Source organism: Sus scrofa, chromosome 10 (genome assembly GCF_054392235.1).
Source record: "Sus scrofa isolate SSC_HxYL_T2T_F1_AM1 chromosome 10, Sscrofa_HxYL_maternal_Yorkshire_Landrace_v2.0, whole genome shotgun sequence".
Classification (NCBI taxonomy): domain Eukaryota; kingdom Metazoa; phylum Chordata; class Mammalia; order Artiodactyla; family Suidae; genus Sus; species Sus scrofa.
In genome coordinates this window covers 61,634,099-61,656,431 of record NC_139392.1, presented here as the reverse complement: position 1 = coordinate 61,656,431, position 22,333 = coordinate 61,634,099, and the positions used below count along the sequence as shown (strand labels likewise).

Sequence of the window (22,333 nt, the reverse complement as noted above, 5' to 3'; positions counted from 1 at the left end):
GAAGAGGAATGCAGTCTATCATGGGTTTAAATATTCCAAAATAAGAAGGCATATAACAATGCGATCAGTAAATACTGCAGCAAAGATGGGTGGCAAACACAGAAACCTAATGTGTACCTTTCAAATAGTGATTTAGATAAAGAGAGAAACCATCAACTGTGGCTTAGAAACCACAACAAGGAGCAGAGTAGACACCTGTGAACCCACAGCATGAGGCCTGAGACAACAGAAACTTATACACTTTGGTAAGACTGCAAAGAAATAAATTCCCAAGAGGATAAAAGGTAAAACCCTCTTCCCTGAAAAAGAAAAAGCTAAAGTACAATTCAGAAATACCTCATTTTGAACTCTCATATTCAGAAGTGGCATATGTATAATGATATGCACATAAAAACGTGTTAGAAGAACGAGTCAATTTCCTGATCCTTAACCATGAGGCAATTGCTGATCTTCCTTTTTTTGTTGTTGTTGTTGCATCTATGGCATGTGGAAGTTCCCACACCAGGCAGGGAGCCAAGGTTGAACCCACGCCATAGCATGGACTCAAGGCACTGCAGTAACAACACTGAATCCTTGACCCACTATGCCACAAGAGAATTCCTGACCCGCATTTTTTAGCATATTTAGGAAACAAATGGATGACGCCAATTCACAAGATTCCACAAGCATTAACTTCTCAATTTCATAAGATTTCTTCTTAGTCCCTAATTGGTGGTATATGTGAGGAGATATATTAGTTTTAATATTAATATTATGTTGACTTGTTGGAAGAATTAAATGCATTACAAATTTCTAAGCTGAGATAAGTGTTTAAATATAATTAATGTGGAAATCAAGTAAATTAACTCAATCTGCCCTTTAAAAAAGCAATGTTGATAAGAAAAAGAAAATCCATATAACTTAAACCAAAAAACAATCTCTAAAATATGGCACAAATCATCCTATCTACAAAAGATAAACAGGTCATGGACATGGAGAAAAGACTTGTGTTTGCTGGGGTCGGGGTGGTGGCTAGGAGGAAGAGGATGGACTGAGAGTTTGGGGTTGGTAGATGCAAACCATTACATCTCGAACAGATGGGTAATGGGGTCCTACTCCACAGCATAGGGAACTGTGTACAGTCTCTTGGGTTGGAACATGATGAGACATAGTATAAAAGAAGAGTGTATGTGTGTGTATGTGTGTGTGTGTGTGTGTGTGTGTGTGTGTGTGTGTTGGTTTGCTTCACTATACAGTGGGAATTGAAATAAATTTATAACTTTGTAAATCAACTATTACTTTAACAAAAATTAAAAAGGCCCTTATATAACCATAAATCAAAAGCAAGATACAGAGAATATATATTTATATATATGCTCATTGCAAGCATCTAGGGCACACAGAGCTGTTAGCAGTTGAGCGGCTCAACAGGCCTAGTTCTAGAAGCGGTCTATGTGGAAAAAAGGCAAGTGTAAAGCTTTCCACTGGAAAGAGCCATTGGGGGTGGTGTTCTTTCACTGAGTGGCATACACTTTTCAAGTGTATATATATTATTCTCTTTTAATCAGCTCTACAATCAAGCATCCTGATTGCCTTTCCTTAGACTGGGAATAAGGTTTGATCATCTGAAGTATTCAATGTGTAGCTCAAGGAAAAATATAAGGTATTCCTTGAGGCTCAAAAATAAGCTTATACAGCCAAGGAAGTTAAAAGAATTCAAAATTAGTTCTAATTAGGACCCACAGGCTGTTAAGTTCTGACTTCTGAACAACACCCCTAAACTGCTGAGCATGTTCTAACTCCTAAAATTAAGATAAAATAAAAAATGGCAATATGATACTTATTTTACCCAAAGTTCTCTCTGCTGGGCAACAAATATAAGAAATAGATACATACAAACTGGCTTCAGGGAATACATTTTGCTTGAATCACTCTTTCATTTTCTATTTTTTATTCAAATTATTGATAAAAAAGCTGCTAAATGTTTTCATGATGCTTTTCTTTCTCATATTAAAATTTTAAAATGAGATTGCACATAAAGCAATGGAGGAAGGAGAGATACAAGTACAAAGTGTCAAGCTGGTCCCTACAGGGTTGTGTCATTTCATTTGAGGATGTACATGATTTGCAACTGGGTTTCCTATTAAATATTTTACTTGATTCAAAGTAATACACTGGAAGTAGGTTTGTGCCATGAATTTCAATATACAACTAGACTATGATGGTTTACAAATATATTTAATCTAAAAAAAACCTTAATATGAATTGAAGTCAAAGAATATGTGATGATTCAAAACATGAGATGAATGGCCTATGAATGGAGTTCGGATTCAGCAAGATTTTTCATGGATAAGTTCAGTACTTTTCCAGCCTCAACTATGCCAAAGGAACCACTACAATAGACAGTTCTTCCAATGACAAAGCAATTACCTTCATCTCAATTAATCCTGATTTCTATGCCTGATAATAGAGGAACTTTCTCTCTCCCAAACCTAAAATAATATTCTGCTTAAACAAAATATTACATTTTGCAGGTCTTGTCTCATTTACATATTTATGTTTCTCATGGGATTTCTGTTTGTTTCAAAAGTCTTAGTTTCTAGCAGTTCTGAACACTACAGACTGTTTATTTTTATTTACTTAATAAAATATTAGAGGCCAAAAAAACCCAAACATAGATCAAGATGTAAAGTGAAATAATTCACTCCCACTTCTAATTCCCATCTAACCTATTCCTATTCCCTGTCCCTTGGTAACTATTTTATTAGTTGTTGAATAGTCCACAGTTTAAACAAATGTTAAAAGCAATTCCCATCACAGGTCAGGTCAAGCTACTGGCAATGACATCATAAATGGAAATGAGCAGAGACAAGCAGCGTACACCAAAACACAGAGTATTTCCACTATACAGAAATGAGAAATTAAATGTAGACAACATTAAGAGCATAGGTTATAGTAAGATGTAGATGAATAATTAGTAAGTCATATGTTCCAAGTGATTATTTTGCTTAAAATATAATTCTAAGTTTATGCAATTTAATTTTTTTTTGAATGACTTTATCATTTCCCTCACAAAATTCCTAAAACTATGAGACTGGCTTTTGTGAGGTAGTATAATGGCCTTCACCTTACTCCTTAGGGTAAGGTGGAGAGTATTGTCAGATTTTATGATCATTTCAAATTTAAATAGATATTGTTGACAAAGAGTGCCAGCTGCCATGTCAGGAAACAAAGGATGTTGCAGCCATCAAGCCAGCAGCCACTGTATCCACCCCTGAGCCTGCATCCTGAGGGGATTCAGGATGGAGGAAAACTGGATTTTGGTCCTAAAGAGTTAAGGTGTATGTTGAAGGAATGAATTAAATGAGCTCAGACTCTTGCATCTTCCCATACAAAGTAAAGAGCTAAATCCATTAGCTTGAGATGTCTGGTTTTCTTTAATTAATAGTAATCTTTTGATGTTCCCACTACTTTGGGGTGTTTTGTCTTTTTTTGTCTTTTTGTTTTGTTTTGCAGAAACTCCTGTGTATTTTGGCTTACTTCTTCGGAAAGTCCCTGAAAACTATTTGAGAGGCTCTCTTTCGGGTTTAAGTTCTAAGAATGTCCAGTGAATAAAAAAATAATTGTCAATTTTTAAATTGCACATGTTTTTCTGTTGAAAATATTGACAAATTGTATAAAAGGTTATTCAGTTAAAGTTTACATCTGTAGAATCTGTTTATCAGTGATGTTGATAAACCTAATTATTGTAAATGTTTAAATTTTTTACTCTTAGAAATATTTCATTGTTATAGCTTTCTGTATAGCCTTTTAAACTTTTTCTTAGGAAATGCGTTTTTTACCTAGGTCATATGGAAGTTTCCTAGGCTAGTAGTTGAATTGGAGCTACAGCTGCCAGCCTACACCACAGCAAAAGAAACACAGGATCCAAACCACAGCTGTGACCTATACCACAGCTCACAGCAACACTGAATCCCCAAGCCACTGAGCGAGGCCAGGGATTGAACCTGCATCCTCATGAATACTAGTTGAATTCATGTCTGCTGCACCACAACAGGAATTCCCAATGTTTTATATTTTAAATTAATGTGAGGTGAATTATTTGGTAATAAGTAGTTATCTGTCAACATTCATCCTTTAAAGCTTCTTGCTTTCATGTGAGGTATAGAGACAATCTTATCCATCCACTAGATTTTACAATCATTCTCTGCTATGTATTTTTCTATTATTTTATGTTTAGTAATCTAGGATATTGACATTGATCTGTGTACTATGAACATGGATGCAAATTTATTTTCTTCTAACATGACTGTTTTAGAATTTTCATTCTTATTTTCAACATCTGGGCTATGACCAGATACTACCCAGCGATAATTACTTCTAGAGTAATTTTGACCACAGTTAATGGTATTTATATCATGCTGTGGAAAATACCGGATTATTCAACAGATTGTATTAAGGAGGGCAAAAAAAATGTAGGGAAATTTCCATTGATTTTTTTTTCTGAAGGTAAAGAAATTAGTGGCAAGTAAAAGCTAAGACTGGATCACATTAAGGACAATAAAATATCATGACTGCCTATGAGATACACGTCCATTTCATGGGGTTATTCAAGAAGGATGCCAGATATATAGCAAATGAATAAATACAACAATAGACAGTTTACGAGAATGTAATTGAAGATTTATTGCCAACTAAAATTGATGATATAAAACTTATTTTGGAGTTTCCATGTGCTTTAGTGAGTTAAGGATCTAGCATTGTCACTGCTGTGGCTTGGGTCACTGCTGTGGCACATGTTCAATTCCTGGCTGGGAACCTCCACAAGTTGTGGGTGTGGCAAAAAAAACCAACTTATTTTGCATTGGAATATTATTCACTGTGCCAATCATAATATTTATATTCTCTAATCAAATAGCTTCTTGATAAAAAGATTATTACAGGCTCTACTAGAGAACTGAGATAATCCTATCAAAGATAGAGGGTGTGAGATGGTCTCACTCTCATATCTGTGTCTGGATGGTGGCTGTCACTAGTCTCGCTTTCTCTATGTAGTGTCACCCTGTTATAGTCAAACTGAGATAATCCTGCTTACAGGACTGTTCCAAGTGGAAAAACCCCAGTGCACAGAAGCTGATTAAAACTGCTTGTGTCATCTCTTCTGATGGATCCTTGGCCAAGGCAAAGATGCGTAGCAAAGGCCAGGGTCATGTAAGGGAAACCTTCAAAAGAGCTTGGTTACTGGAAGCTATGATTCATTTGAGAGCATTTAAACAGCCTTCTACTGCACAGTTCTTCCTAGGTCACATTATGACAGCAATGAATACAGACGAAGTAAAAACTATGTAGCTATTCTCTGGAGTGATTTTTTTTCTATATTTGAAACTAATTTCATTACTAATTATTAGTAAATGTTGAGTCATTGTATAAATATTACCCTTTATGGAATATACACTTTAAATTTATCCTCTGCATGATTTGAAATAAACTCTGTTATCTGTGACTGTAGGGGAGGCTGGAATCATGCACAAATATTCTATGCCAAGTAGATTTCCATAGCTATTCATTATATTGCCCATTTAAGATTTCAGTGGATATTAAAGTTTCAAACCATGATAATAGCATATATAGGTCAAGATAACATTATGTATTGAAATCAACTGAAGTCTTAGATCTAAAAGTGAATAGCTAACACGTTTCACAGATATTGTGATTAAAAAAAACTCAAATGCATCTACAGTGTTTGCAGAGAATATTACTAGGAATAATTGATCAAGACATAAAGAACAAAAACAATGATCCAATTTTTCATTTGTGCAATTGCATTTAGAATCAGGAGAATGAACCTAGCGCTGACTTCTGTGTTTAAGACACCTGCACTACTACTAAACAGAAGTTAAAGATGTGAGATGTATAATTGTCCAAAGTGAGACAAAGAATTCAAATCAAGGTGTGGGCAGAACTAGTGCATACTGGTGGTTCCAGGAATAAAACTGTTTCCCTCTTCTTCCAGAATACAGTGGCTGCCAACTACACAGATCTCTGGTTCACCTTGACTTCTCTTCTACAGTCAAATGTTCCTCTGCCTCCCTCTAATAAGGACACGTGATTACATTCAGGACCTACTCAGCCAGTATAATCGCCCACCTCAGAATCTTTAATTCAGCTACATCTGAAAAGTTTCTTTTGTCACATCAAGTAAAATGCACAGGGTGCAGGCATCAGAAAATGTATGTATTTGGGAACCTTATTTGGCATACTCCATAAATACATCAAAACACAGTCAAAATACAAACACTGCCAGATTACAAACATAACCAAACATTCCCCTACACTGGATAATATGAATGACTTGTTTCTGACCAATTGCAACTTTAACTTCATATTTACCTTCCCTCCTTCTAGATAAGATTTGTCAAGTTACCCAACCATAGAATTAACTGTACTTCCAACAGAATCCAATCTAGACCAACACTCACTTCCTCAAAAGCTCTCTAAATTTAGCTAACGAAAGCACAAATCCTAAAATATGACTTTATCTCACTCCTTCTGGCACATCTGTGGCTGCCATACTGTGAATGCTACAAGAGAGTGAGCAATGAATAGCAAACATATTTAACCACTGTTGTGATCCTGGTGGTCTCTGATTGGAGGACTTTGCCGAATGAAAAGCCACAAAATATCAGAACATATTTGGAATCCATATAATTGAAAAATATTAGAACTAGAATCCTGAATTTTTTTTTCAGTGCTATAATTAAAGAAAACAACCTTGTATAAATGTGGACAAAGAACCTACACTTTGCAAATGAAAAAGAAAAACAAAACAAAACAAAAGCTAGAATGGTGACAAGAGATTTGACTTCATCAGTAACTATATAAACTTAATATAAATTAAGACCACCAAAACAAGTTGCAGATGATCTCCCACTTGACTAGAGGAATTAATGAAGCATGACAGCATCAAATTTTGAAATGTATGCGAACAAAAGAAAGTCATATGTTGCTGGTGCAGATGCAAATTGGTCAATCATATCACATCATAATGGAAAAAGAATATAATTATCTTGTAAAGCTTAACAGCAATGCTCCTGAAAAATAAAGAAAAAATAAAACCTAAAATGCCTTTTGCAGTAGAAACAATTTTTAATTGCAGTTATTCTAGTCCATGGGACACTGTTATAGTGAAAATTAGTGAACAATAGCTAAAATATGGATGGTTGTGAGTAACAGGAAACAAGATACAAGAATACCATTTTTGTAAAGTTTAAAACAACCAAATTAACAACAGCATCTTTTTCCATGATTTTTATTTTTTTCTATTATACCTGGTTTACAGTGTTCTATAAATTTTCTTAAAGCATGATGACCCAGTTATACATACATGCATACATTATTTTTCCTCACATTATCATGCTCGATCATAAGTGATTAGACATAGTTCCCAGTGCTACACAGCAGGATCTCATTGCTAATCCATTCCAAAGTCAATAGTCTGCATCTATTAAACTCAAGCTCCCAGTCTATCCCACTCTCCAACCCTTGGCAACCACAAGTCTATTCTCCAAGTCTATGAGTTTCTTTTCTGTGGAAAGGTTCAATTTGTGCCATATATTAGATTCCAAATATAAGTGATATTATATAGTATTTGTCTTTCTCTTTCTGACTTCCTTCACCCAGTATGAGAGTCTCTAGTTCCATCCATGTTGCTGCAAATGGCATTATTGCATTTTTTATGGCTGAGTAGTATTCCACTTCTTCCTACTCCAATCATCTTTCAATGCACGTTTGGGTTGTTTCCATGTCTTTGCTATTGTGAACAGTGCTGCAATGAACATGAGGATGCATGTGTCTTTTTTAAGGAAAGTTTTTGTCCAGATATATGCCCAAGAGTGGGATTCCTAGGTCATATGGTAGTTCTATGTATAGAGTTATAAGGTTCCTCCATACTCTTCTCCATAGTGATTGTGCCAGCTTACATTCCCAGTAACAGTGCAGGAGGCAAAAATTCTCAAAAAAATTTTAGCCAACCGAATCCAACAACATATCAAAAAGATCATACATCACGACCAGATGGGATTCATCCCAGGTGCACAAGGATGGTTCAACATACACAAATCAATCAATGTCATACACCACATTAACAATAGAAAAGTCAAAAACCACATGGTCATCTCGATAGATGCAGAAAAAGCATTTGACAAAGTCCAACATCCATTCATGACAAAAAACTCCTACCAAAGTGGGTATAGAAGGAACATACCTTAACATAATCAAAGCCATTTATGAAAAACCCACAGAAAATATAATATTCAATGGAGAAAAATTGAAAATCTTCCCTCTAAATTCTGAAACAAGACAAGGATGTCCACTCTCACCACTGTTATTCAACATAGTACTGGAAGTCCTAGCCACAGCAATCAGACAAACAAAAGAAATAAAAGGTATCCAAATAGGAAGACAAGAGGTAAAACCCTAAGGGTTCAACCCAAAAACTACTCGAACTGATCAACAAATTCAGCAAAGTAGCAGGATATAAAATTAACATTCAGAAATCAGTCACATTCCTCTATACTAACAATGAAATATTGGAAAAGGAATATAAAAATACAACACCTTTTAACATTGCACCCCCAAAAAATCAAATACTTGGGAATAAACCTGTCCAAGGAGGTGAAAGACTTATATGCTGAGAGCTATAAAACATGAATCAAGGAAATTACAGAAGATGTAAAGAAATAGAAAGATATTCCATGTTCCTGGATTGGAAAAATCAATATTGTAAAAATGGCCATACTACCCAAAGCAATCTACAGATTCAATGCAATCCCTATGAAATTACCCATGACATTTTTCACAGAACTAGGACAAACCATCCAAAAATTTACATGGATCCACAAAAGACCCAGAATTGCCAAAGCAATTCTGAGGAACAAAAACCAAGCAGGAGGCATAACTCTCCCAGACTTCAGGCAATATTACAAAGCCACAGTCATCAAGACAGTGTGGTACTGGTACCAAAACAGACAGAAAGACCAATGGAACAGAAGAGAGAACCCAGAAATAAACCCTGACACCTATAGGTCAATTAATCTTTGACAAAGGAGGCAAGAATATAAAATGGGAAAAAGACAGTCTCTTCAGCAAGCGTTGCTGGGCAACCTGGACAGTTGCATGCAAATCAATGAAACTCAAACACACCCTCACACCATGCACGAAAAATAAACTCAAAATGGTTTAAAACTTAAATATAAGACAAGACACGATCAAACTCCTGGAAGAGAACAGAGGCAAAACATTCTCTACCTCAACCTTACAAATGTTTTCTCAGGTCAGTGTCCCAAAGCAACAGAAATAAAAGCAAAAATAAACCAATGGGACCTCATCAAACTGACAAGCTTTTGTACCACAAAGGAAACCAAAAAGAAAATAACTTACAGAATAAAGGAAAACAAAAAGACAACTTACAGAATGGGAGAAAATAGTTTCAAATGATGCAACTGACAAGTGCCTAATCTCTAAAATATATAAGCAACTTACACAACTCAACAGCAAAAAAAGCCAACAACCCAACTGAAAAATGGGCAAAAGACCTGAATAGACATTTCTCCAGGGAATATATATAGATGGCCAACAAGCACATGAAAAAATACTCAACATCCCTGATTATTAGAGCAATGCAAATCAAAACTACCATGAGATACCACCTCACACCAGTCAGAATGGCCATCATTAATAAGTCGAGAAATAACAAATGCTAGACAGTATGTGGAGAAAAGGGAACTCTCCAACACAGTATTTTTTATGCCTTATATGCATGGTAAATATAGACTAATTTTCAGAAAATTACAGTGTATGATAATATTTTTATAAACTCCAAACAGCAAAACTAGCATGTGTTAAATTCTTATATGTGTAAACAATATTTATAGAAAAAAGGAAGGGAATTATAAACAAAATTCACAGTGAACACACAGATCTTTTCAAAGGTCTTCATTATATTCTATTCTGTGGTAGAAGTGGGGTTTGATTACTTACTTAAATTTTACTGTATACACACACATATGTATGTTTATGCCTGTATGGCATATACTCAAATGTATGGATTACCATTATACATTTTAAAAAATTCTCTAATTTGAAGCCAGACTTCTTCTTGGCTAACATTCTCATTATTGTCAGTGTTGAGAAGCTTTTGTGTAACTCCAGAACTTTCTTCTTCAAAATCTAAAACTACTGACATTAATTCAGTCATGCTTTTTCCTGATCCCTGTGTTTCTACTTGTAGAGGCTTCTCCGGGTTTCCCTGCAGGTGGATTCCCTTGCAAAAGTGCCACGCCATTTGACTGAATGCTTTTATATCTGCTTTAGCCTTCCTCTCCTCCTTGACTGAGGAATCGTGGCTCCAACATAAGCAACGTGACTAAGAAAATGTGCCTGATATTCTAACCCACAGTCTTGTGAATTAACTTACTCTTATGAGAACTGCCCTGGCTCATAACATTTACCTTTAGATAGTATTTCTATTCTTTCTTTCCTTCCCAAATTACCAAGGGTCCCTGTGTTTTAGAACTGGTATTCGGATCCTTAAAATATGAAACCATTTTAGTTTCAATATCAATATCTCCCTAAAACAATTACCACCCTGATTTTAAAGTTGCTAGGATTGAAATACAGTCACTGTACAAAACCAGTATAACTCTGACTATAAATGACTATACTAAATATTTTTACAATATATTGAGAGATTTCCACAGAAGTTCTATTTTAAAATATGAACTATATAGCCCAAGGGTAGGAGTAAATTTTACAAAGTTAAAATCATGGACTTCATTTGAATTATCCTTCTGGCACCTAACAGCTGATGTCTGCATATTAGAATAATGACATTCAAATTTTCACAATAAAAAGACCTCTTAACCTTATCATTATTTGTTTGACAACTGATTCATTTCAGTGAGAAGAATATGAACAGACTTAATAAGCTTAATGGGATGCTATATTAATCAGAAGTAATTATGACACCCAACTCAGAAGCTTCCATTTAAAAGGTCTATGGAGACATATAAAGAGAAAAACAAGCATAAATATATATATATATATATATATATATATATATATATATATGAGCAAAGACACTGAAGAGGAAATGGCAAAAAACATAGTGCAATTTTTGCAGTTGTCCCTTTCCTCAAAATGATTTAGAAATTGGCATATTTTGTTCTGACATAGTGCTATTGCAAAATGAAGAGATAAGTAAAAATAAAAGATAAAATGGACCAAGGGTTTAGAAAAATTTTAAACAGAAAACTCACCTATGATTTAAAGGTTTTCAGATGATCAACAGAAATCAAGACCAAAACACAGAAATCCAGTCTGAAAATAAACAGCCATAGGCTACAAAGTTCCTTCAGTAAAGACAAAAACTACCCTGCACAGATGTTTCATGGTTCTACTTTGTATTTTTATTTATCAAGTATCATGTCTTTCTTACAGAAGGAAAGGATATTTTTGAGAAATAGTATTTCCTTTTCTCCTAAAATTGACTAGGAATAAAACATGTGACTAAAATATAGAACTTACAATGTCTAAGAATTTTCAAAATAAATAACACCAAACGAAATTTTGTGCTACGTTGGACTTTTTTGGATACCCTTTTCTTCCTCTAAACATTTTCCCTGGGTAACTGTATTAATTCCATATGGGCAATTCCATCTGGATAATGATGAATCTCAGACCTTTATCACATCTCTCTCCTATCATACCTCTCAGAACCATGTATCAGAATAACTACCAGCATTTTTCACTTGGACACTGAATACATACCTAAATTTCAAATCTGTCCAAAAGTAAATCATTTTTTCTCCCACATACCTGATTATTCTTGACGATGAACTCAACGTTGGAAAGGCCAGTCAATATACTGATGAATCGTTAATCAAAGTACAATCTTTTAACAACTCTGTATCCTCACCTTCAAACCTCTGTAGAGTCTTCTATTCTGGATATCAAAACGCACCATCCAGCTTGCTCTTTAGGACTGAAGGATCTGGCGTCCAAAACTGATGCTCGTGGAAGGTTATCAGCTGGCAGTGAGTTTCAGGGATTGCTCCCAGCTGAAGAAGAGACCTCTCAAGCTTGCTCTTCTCCGGGCAGCCTACGTCCACGCGGAGATATAAAGGCCCGCCTCGTTCACCCCAGCCCAGAAAACTCTAAAAGCGAAACGCAGTTACAGATTAATCATTTCTCAATGCTGCACCGCAGCCTCACTTTGTTCTCTGCTCAATCCGACGTCTTTCTCTTATCCCACCGGTGTTGTTTATACTCAAGAACATTCCCTAATCATGTTTCAGAATGTTCGTGGCCATTTCAGAGTCAGCTTCCTGAGGAAGCCAATCTGAAGTACCTTCCAATTACATTGCCCAACTAAATTTCAAGTGTATGTAATTAACTCCAAACCCACCTTCATTGCGTTCGTCTCTCACCTGGATCTCTGCTTTGCCCCAACTTCCCACCCACCTCCAACCGGTGCTCCTTTCTTTAGACAAAAAGAACCTTAAAAAATGTTAACCAAACCCAAATGTCTACTGATAGATGATTGGATTAGGAAAATGTCGTATATTTACACAGTGGAATACTAATCCATTAAAAAAATAATAATGCCATTTGCAGCAACATGGATGGAACTAGAGACTCTCATTCTGAGTGAAGTAAGTCACTTATATCTGGAATCTAATATATGGCACAAAGGAACCTTTCCACAGAAAAGAAAATCATGGGCTTGGAAAATAGACTTGTGGTTGCCAAGGGGGAAGGGGAGGGAGTGGGAGGGATTGGGAGCTTGCGGTAAATAGATGCAGAATGTTACCTTCGGAGTGGATTAGCAATGGGATCCTGCTGTGTAGCACTGGGAACGATGTCTAGTCACTTATGATGGAATACGTAATGTGAGAAAAAAGAATGTATACATGTATGTGTAATTAGGTCACCATGCTGTACAGTAGAAAAATAAATACATATAAATAAATGATAAAAAAAAGTTAACCAAATTTTTTAATGTATTTTTATTTTTTTTTGTTATTTCCCCAATACAATTTCTTTTTTACTGTACAGCATGGTGATCCAGTTACACATACCTAAATACATTCTTTTTTCTCCCACTATCATGTTCCATCATAAGTGACTAGACAGTTCTCAGTGCTACACAGCAGGATCTCATTGCTAATCCAATCCAAAAGCAATAGTTTGCATTATTAACCCCAAGCTCCCAATCCATCCCACTCCCTCCCCCTCCCCCTTGACTGTGTTAACCAAATAATGTTAACTGCATTAAATCTCATTTTTAGCTTTCCATTGCATTTAGGTTCATGTCCAGTCTCTCTCACTTGGCTTTTTAGGCTCTAGTTGCTGATTACCTTTCAAGGCTGTTCTGAATCCTCTCCTTATCTCATAGATGCTCACCCCCTGCTTTCAATCCCCTTCTTTGGTACAGATATTATATTTTAGCTCTTTTATAAAGTGATATAACATAGCAATGTAATATACTGTAATAAGACTTTGATTTACAAGGCTGTCAGAGCTGGAATTCACAGCTAACTGAACAACTGAATCCACATGTTATTTACCTCCCTCTAGCACACTATATTTCTATAATGACAATACTAAAAATCATTTCAGAACATGTTTCAGAACATTTTTGATGAATTAGATCTAATTGGAAAGATTAGAAAGTCCAAAGACTAGGTGCAATGCCAGTTAAATGCCCAGCAAACTGCTCAGCATAAATTCAATAACTCATGTATGTTCGCTTCATCATCATCAACTCCCAGCCTTGACTTTCCCAACTGATAAAGTCTCACATATTTGGATTAGTAGATTATCATCTGTTAAACCTCAGGTTATTTGGAAATTCTCTGGGAACACTTTCTTGGCCCACTTAGCTTAGTTTTAGGTAATATGTGGTCACATTTCACAGTATGGTTTCCTTATGTTTATACTTAAAATTAGTCATAAGTAATCTTAGTTAGATTATAAACCACATTTGTTCTTTTTTTGCATATAAGGGCCTAGCATAGTACCTGCTATATAGTTGACATTGAACAAATATTTCTTTCAGTGACTTCCTGAGATGATGCATTATTCCACACCATTTTCTTTCCCAAGACTTTTCTAAATTAGAATCCAATAACATCTTGAATGTTTTGAAATGAATATAATTTAATGATATAAACCCTTACAGAAAATAATACAAAAAACAATAGCACTCCTAATATGCAACAAATGATATTCATCATAAAATTTAACTTTGAGATTGAAAATGAAAATTGAAGAATCACAGGTACAGAAATCACCTATCTATTGAGTGAGATAAACAGATAAGTGCTTTATAATCCAAATCACAAAGGCAAGGGTTCTCAGCTGAGGGAGAGGAGGTCGCCCAGTCAGAAGACACTTTACAATGTCTAGAGACAAATTTGGTCATCATAATTGGGGTGAGGGAAGCAAGTGCTATGGACATCTAAAGGGTAGAAGCCAGGGAGTTCCCGTTGTGGCTCAGCAGATTAGGAACCCAACCTAGTGTCTGTGAGGATATGAGTTCGATCCCTGGCCTTGCTCATTGGGTTCAGGATCCTGTGTTGCCTCAAGCTGCAATGAGGTAGCAGATGTGGCTTGGATCCTGTGTGGTTGTGGCTGTGGTGCAGGCCAGCAACTGTAGCTCCTATTCGACCCCTAGCCTGGGAACTTTGATATGCCACAGGAGCAGCTATAAAAGATTAATTAATTACTTAATTAATTGATTAATTTTAAAAAGTAGAGGCCAGATAGAACACTTACTAGTCTACATCTACCCTTACAGGGATAGTCCCTTAGCAGGCCCAAAATTCCAATATTACTAAGGTTGAATAACTACACTAGGATAAAGAAGATAGCATTTTAAGAAAGACAGGATAAAAATTCAAAATGTTCAGAGCATGTTGTAAAATGAGACTTTTTTTTTAATAAGCTGTTTTTAAGAACTGACATGGTGACCCTCTTTCGGGGTGGTTGAAGTAAAGGACTTGTAACCTTGATTAAAAACACTGCTTATTGACCTTGGAAAGGGCCTCCTGACATCTAATTTTAAAATTAAATTAAATGTAAAATCAAATATGTACACACGTATTTCAAAGAGAAAATAAAAAGAAAAGAAATGGAATAAAATTACAAAATCATAATAGCCTGACACATCAAATTAGGAAATGTGGTCCTATTACACACTACCATTCTTACAAGACACACTCCTAGGAACCACATCTTACCCAGTCTTCTACTTAAAGATTAAATCAAACTATGGCCATGTCATCATTTTAGAGAATGTTCTGCAAAGTAATACAACTGCAGGACAATTTTCTCAATAGGGTAATTATAAAAGAAAATTTAAAACATAAAGAAGTGGGCTAGTTTTGGTTTTTAGAAAGCTTTTTAATAAAAATGGCTCTAGCCAGATTCAACAAATGCCTGTGCAGGTGGACAGCTGACATGAAATCCTGTATTAGGTAGCAGAAGCAGTGTTTCTGGAGTGGAATGCTTCCCCACTCATCCTAATGAATAATTCACACAAAGCTCCTTTTTTGATCCTTGACAGCTAATATGGCTTAGCTAAGACCAAATGAAATAGAGAGTTAATGAAAAGATAAGAGTCCTGTACAAACTGAGCTAAGCCAGATTTTCACTATCAGAGCTAAGTGGAATTTGAGGCAATTATGATATACACACACACACACACACACACACACACACACACACACACACACACACACATATTGCATGTATTCACATACACTGTTTTTGATTACTAAATTATCATATATATTTTTCAGTATTTGTCACTTAATGTCATTGAATATTTGTTTTCTCAAGTATGAAATAGGGCTATTAATACACTTTATGATCCTTGTTTTTTTTTTCCTCTTGAAATGTATGAATCTCTGGGCTTCCTAATGATGTAGATGTCCAATAAAAGTTAAAACTTAGTTAAAGCACCCCTAGGAACATTCTCACATGCTTAAAATTAAAGGCTGGCACTTAGGCTAGCTTGTCTTATTTAGCCATTATGCTTCTGTGAATTATAAGCAATGACCCCTGGTCAATAAGGAGAAAACTCTAAGTACTTAGTTTAGAGAATAGGAAATGAACCATTTTTTAGTGAGTTACAAGGGGGTTTGTTGCCACAAAATCCTTTAGCAGAACTATTCCATCCAGTTCACTTTTTTTTTTTTTAACTTTTCTGAAACATCCTAATACAACTCTTGTATGGTATGTTGTTTCAGTCCATTTGGGCTGCTGTAACAAAATACCACAGATTAGGTAGTATACAAACAAGAGAAAATCATTTCTCATAGCTCTGGATTCTGGAAGTCCAAAATCAGGGCACCAACAGATTCAGTATCTAACAAGGGTCCACCTTCTGGTTCACAGGCAGTGCCTTCTTGCTATAGCCTTACAAGAGGGAAGGGGCTAGAGATCTCTCAGAATTCTTTTTAAAGGTGCATATCCCATTAATGAGGATGCCACCTTATGCAGCCCCAAAGTTTTACTTCCTAATAACCACCATCTTTAGGGGTTAGGATTTCAACTTATGATTTTGGGGGTGGGAAACACAAGCATTCATATCATAGCATAGGCACATAATCTAAAGAGAGTCCTTCTTAGTAAAAGAATAACAATAACAGGGTCACTGTATCCATTTTACTTTAGAAGGATTCAACTGAGAAAGGGAATTGACTTTGGAGGAGCAATCAGAATCAATATATTGTGGAAACTATGCCCAAGGAACTTTTTCATAGTCTCATGATATCTAATCAAGTATTCTACAGAATCAGTGTTGCTGTTGTGTGTTCTCCCCACTCTAATTTTCTGTTTCAGGTGACCTCTGCTTTTCAGACTGTCACATACCACCACACTCCCTAGATACCTCCAGCTCTGTTTCTGGAAACCTCTGTTACCTTCATTGGATCCTGTAGTTTTGGAAAGACACAAATACTTTTGCTAAGTACCATTCCTGTGTCCCTTCAATTCAGCTTATCCACTTAAGTCTCACAGTTTATTTTTGGTAATGTTATTTCCTTAAGCAACACCATCTCCCCCAGGCCCCTCTGTCAAGCATCTTTTCTGCTACTAGGCTGCTTGTCTAGTTTTGTCAATGACTCCCTGCAAACTTTGCAGTCCCCTGGCTCTGCTGTGTACTATAGTGCAGTGGTTGAAATAGCTCCATCTTTTCCTACCACTGTGTTCATTTTGTTTTACTTTTCATTAGGGAGTAACATAACAGAACTTCTCTGTATCCAAAATTAAGGACACTATTTTCTCCATTCTCAAATAAATCCTTCCAACCCTACTTGCTTCTCAAGACATAGACATGGATGAGTTCATTGCAAGTTAAACAAAAGGCAAATCAGTATCGATGTTAAGAGGTGACCTAGATCATGTAGTAACATGCAGCATGCATATAAAGGCAAATCATGCCTCTGTTGTTTGCTCATCAGGGACTATTTTGCAGACAGAGCCTTTCTGCTGAATTGTTCTCTCCTGTAGCTTCAGAAATGAATCACACGACCCTTCTAACTGTAGAAAAATACTTAACTTGCTTTGATCAAACATTGCAGAAACTAGTACAAAGAAAAACAATAGGGTGTTACCTGGACTCTGACATTTTCAATATTCACATCCAAAAACTAGGCTAAACTTTCCTTATGGGCTAGATCATGTGATTGAGTCCTGCTTTCCTATCAGCTCCAGGAAAGCAGAACCAGGAAAACTTCTGCCTAGGTTTAGATATTTTCATATTTATCATTCTGCCTCTGTATAAATATATATTGTCACTGGGAGGAATAAAACAGACACCCAGGTCTTTTAGATTTAACAGTTCAGATTTTAAGGTGCCCAGGATTTAGGCAGGGTCTCATGTTTTCAATTGCCCTGGTAAAAATTCTCATGTCTCTCTAGAAGCAGAGTTTGATAACTGGATCAGGCTTATCAATGGACTCTTACTTTAGGAAGTATTTTCTTCCATTTTTAAGGCTATTTTAAATTCCAAGTTCAGTATCAGCTTCTGAGATCTATTCAAGCTGGAATATTTTTTGGTATTATTATGCCCATTAAACTAAAGATGACCATTTGTTCTAGTGCTGTTTATGCTTCCCTACTTATATAAAAGAAAAGAAGAGATAATGAAAGCTATGAGTAAATTTTATTCAGGTTTCCCAATCGACTAGAAGATGAAATTCTTCAGAGTGACTTCTTATCTTTAGCAAACCCAAGTTAGAAAGATCACAGAAGACTGAAATGTCAATTCAATTGGAACACATGATAGAAAGCTATAATTTTGGTGAGATTAACTGTATCATCAAGTAGAAAAACTAAGATGCAGAATATTATATACAGTTCTTATTTAAAATTGATAGCAACCTAGAGAAATCTATGTATTTTTTAATTATTATTTTTAATAGTTATTCAAAATGACCTTAATTGGCTCATTTCACCCCAGGAAGTCAATGTTCTTTGAATTATTAAGACAAGATATCATATGATGATACAGGTCAAGATCTTTTATAAAATGTCTTTACAATGAAAAATTCACTGCAATGTGTATATTTTAAGGTATAAATTAATGAACTATAAAGCTTCGTGGTCTTAAAATCATAAAGTGAAAAAACTGGTAACTGAGTATGAGAATACTTTTTAACAGACAGCTAAACATTCTCATCATATTTCATTTTCATTCCTTCTTTATTAACCTTTGTTCAAATGTTAAAGGATGGTATGGAAAACAGACCTTAAGAAGACTAACCTTTTTGAAAAAATAACACTAATCATACTCTTATTGTTCAATTAATAAATCATCTTTTTGATAGTAGTATGACATTATTGCCTCTTTAATATCCTAGCAACAACATCCACAGCTGAAACACTTCCTCCAAACAAAGGAATATCAACCTGATCCTCAATATGTCCATTCCAGTACCTCTCTAATGCTCTATAAGCTTTCAAAAGATCAAATATGAATTCAAGGTATGTATGTTAAAGGCTAAGCCACTTTAAATCAAATTAAGAATTTTTACTTGATGTCCATATATACTTTGAAATGGCATACATTTCATGTGCACGGTGTGTATCTGAAATTTTTGATGGAAAGAATTCTTAACTTTAAGCAAATTATCAAAACAGTCAAGTAATGTAATATGCTTAAGAATATTTTCTCTATCATTTCAGGATTGAAGCACTACAATGTTCACTTTGACCAAACATCAGCTTGGGTGTTGAAATATAATAAAACTCATAAATAAAAAGTTCCAAGAGGAGTTCCTTCCATGGTATAGTGGGTTAAGAGTCCAACGGCCACAGCCACAGTCAGTGTGGAGGTATGGGTTCAATCCCCAGCCAGGTGCAATGGGTTAAAGTAGTCACAGTGTCTGCAGCTATGGTTCAGATTCAGTCCCAGGCCAGGGAACTTCCGTATGCCATGGGTGTGGCCATAAAAAGAAAACAAGTTCTAGGAAGCATCAGGTTTACTCAACACAGCATTGATGATAAACTCTCAGCAATGTTCACATGACTCTTGCAGTATAGTTTCTTGCATCCAAGCCCCTCTGTACTTGGGACAATAATGGTCATGGGAGAAAAAACAGTGAACATAAACTACCTCAAGTCAGAAGAACCATCAGATCAAGGCTTCCTCAAGAAGACATGACCAGCTCCTATTCTCTGCTGCAGTTATATTACAACTAGACTGATAAAAAATACCTACAATAAGGTAATGTTGCCTGGCTCAGCACATGGTCCTTAGCCAGAGTCTCATTTATCTTGAAGTCCACATGCTCTCAGAAACTTTATGAGATAAAATTGCAAGGAGAAGTCACTAAGTTATTGGCCCATTAGCCAGGAGAGGAGAAGGAAACAGACCTTGAAAGGTTCATGTTGCCTTGTTTGCAACAAACTCCTGCATCACTTTCAAGCTAGGGAGAGCCTACCCTTACCAAAGAGGATGGGCCTCTTCTGAATTCTCAGGGATTCCAGGAGTTTTGGAGATTAAATGCATTCAGGTGCATAAAGCCGGGTAGCCTTATCTCATGCATAGAGTTTCAAAAGCTGGTACATGGAGCAATTACTAGACTTATTTCCTAGTGTAACATTCATTTCACCACCAGTAAAAGCTTAAGCTCTCACCTTGCAACCTTAGGCTATTGTCTATTCATGTGCAGACTAACTACCCACCAATGATTGGATTTTCTTTGCAAGCAGCTGGTGACACAGCTCTAAAATCCCACCCCATCTTCCTTCTGGGATTATACCTAGCTCTAGTCACAACAAGTTGAGTGTCCCTATAGACAGACTCTGAGGTAGACATTTGGGTACACAGAGGTTACTGAAATGTGCTCTTGAAGGGAAATGGGAAGACAAGATTGGGCAGAGAGAGAAAGTGGACTGGAGAAAGTGGCCGGACATTCCCACAAGGATCCTTGAAGCTAGAACAGTCCTTCAGAGCTCTCCTACACTAGAACATGGAACCAGGTTTACATATTCTCACAATAACTAGTCACAGATTATAGTCTACCTCTGGGAAGAGTCATGACTCCAGAAAAGATGGCTCACTTTTACTGAAGACAATTCCCAAAGTATTAGCAGATGAGGTCACACTGTGGTCTGAACGTTTGTGTCCTCTCAAATGTCATATGCTGAAATCCTAACCCCTAAGGCAGTATTATTGGGAGGTGGGGCCTTTGGGCTAATGCTTAGGTCATTAGGGTGAGGTCCTCATGACTGGGATAAGTGCCATTAAGGAAGACGTCAGAGAGCTAGATTGTCCCTTCACCCTGTGAGGACACAGCATCATCTATGAGCCAGGAAGTGGGCTCTCACCAGCCACAACATTCAATCTGCTGGTGCCATGACCTTGGCTATCCAAGCCTTCAGAAATGTTGCTTGTTTATAGTCCACCTTGCCTTATAGTAATTTTGTTATAGCAGCCTGAAGAGACTGAGATGGGCTGTTTCTTTAAAGAATCCCAACCACTGGTAGAATAATCCCTTTAGTTCTAAAGGGAAAGATGAGGGTGTAACACAGTGTACACACTAAAATGCTGCAGTTAAATTAAATGTTTAGTAAAGTTATCAATGACCAAAGGTTTATTTGTTCTGCTATTTGATGCTTAAGCAAATTAGATCTAAGGACCCTTTTATTTCTCCATATTTAGAAGAAAGAAACAAGGTAGTTAAGGAAGTTAACAAGTTTGTTTTCCCTTCCTTCCTTCTTTCCTTCCTTTCTCCATTCCTCCCCTTCTTCCTCCCCTTCTTCCTTCCTTCCTTTCTTTCTTTCTTTCTTTCTTTCTTTCTTTCTTTCTTTCTTTCTTTCTTTCTTTCTCTCTCTCTTTCTTTCTCTCTCTCTCTTTCTTTCTTTCTTTCTTTCTTTTCTTTCTTTCTTCTTTCTTTCCTTCCTTCCTTCCTTCCTTCCTTCCTTCCTTCCTTCCTTCCTTTCTTTCTTCCTTCCTTCCCTCCTTCTTTCTTTCTTTCTTTCTCTTTCTTTCTATGGCAACACCTGCAGCATATGGAAGTTCTTGGATTAGGGGTCAAATTGGAGCTGGGGTTGAGGCCTATGTCAGAGCCATGGCAAAACTGGATCCAAGCCACATCTGCAACCTACTCCACAGCTTGCAGCAACATTGATCCTTAACACACTGAGTGAGGCGAGAGATCAAACCCACATCCTCACAGAGACAACACCGAATCATTAACCAGTGGAGCCACAGTGGGAACTCCAACAAGTTCCTTAAACTTACACAGTACCACATGTCAGTTATATCTCAAAGAAAAAACAAAAACTGGAAGGAAAAAGATGGAAAAAAAGAAAAAATTAACAAGTCATCCAGCTAGAAAGTAGGAGAACTAGCATATATGTGAGAAAGAAATGAAAATAATTATACATCCAAAAAATGGGGAAAATACAAAAAAGGAAGAAAATTAACAAGCTGTCCAACTAGTAGCACAAATATGAAAAAGAAATGAAAAGAAATCAAAACAAAATGCTTATTAAAGGCCTAGTTCTAGAGGAGATATTTATACTTCTTGCGTTATAAAGTTCTTAGGCACAGTTAACTAAAATTCAAATCACACCATCTTTACATACATTCAAGTGGATGGTTTTCTGCTTCCTCCTCTCCTGTTCCTCCACCCCACAGCAAGTGGAAGGGATGAGGGCAGTGAGGAGCTGAGGGCGGCTTTGGGAACAGTCCAAGGAGGGGAAGAGATGCAGCAGAAGAGGAGGTGCCATTTTGAATTTGAATTTTGGAAGGCAGAAGTGAGGCAGAGTGCACTAAAAA

The 22,333-nt window shown here is 36.2% G+C and overlaps 1 protein-coding gene across 5 annotated transcripts in view; it reads right to left on the bottom strand.

The window, feature by feature from the left end:
• Positions 1–22,333, bottom strand: part of LOC110255677 (uncharacterized) — a 1,749,062-nt gene that overhangs the window by 1,393,154 nt on the left and 333,575 nt on the right. For 2 of the 5 annotated variants that reach the window (XM_084979941.1, XM_084979940.1), the window contains 2 exons: positions 11,954–12,191; positions 11,295–11,355 (listed from right to left, as the gene is read on the bottom strand). The exons of 1 other annotated variant lie outside the window; for it this stretch is intronic. In XM_084979941.1, coding sequence (XP_084836067.1) covers positions 11,988–12,191 — 204 coding nt within the window. In that variant the 3' untranslated portion in view covers positions 11,295–11,355; positions 11,954–11,987. Of the gene's footprint in view, positions 1–11,294; positions 11,356–11,953; positions 12,192–22,333 lie in introns of those variants that run through there. 2 more of the 5 variants (XM_084979938.1, XM_084979939.1) reach the window with 1 other exon arrangement.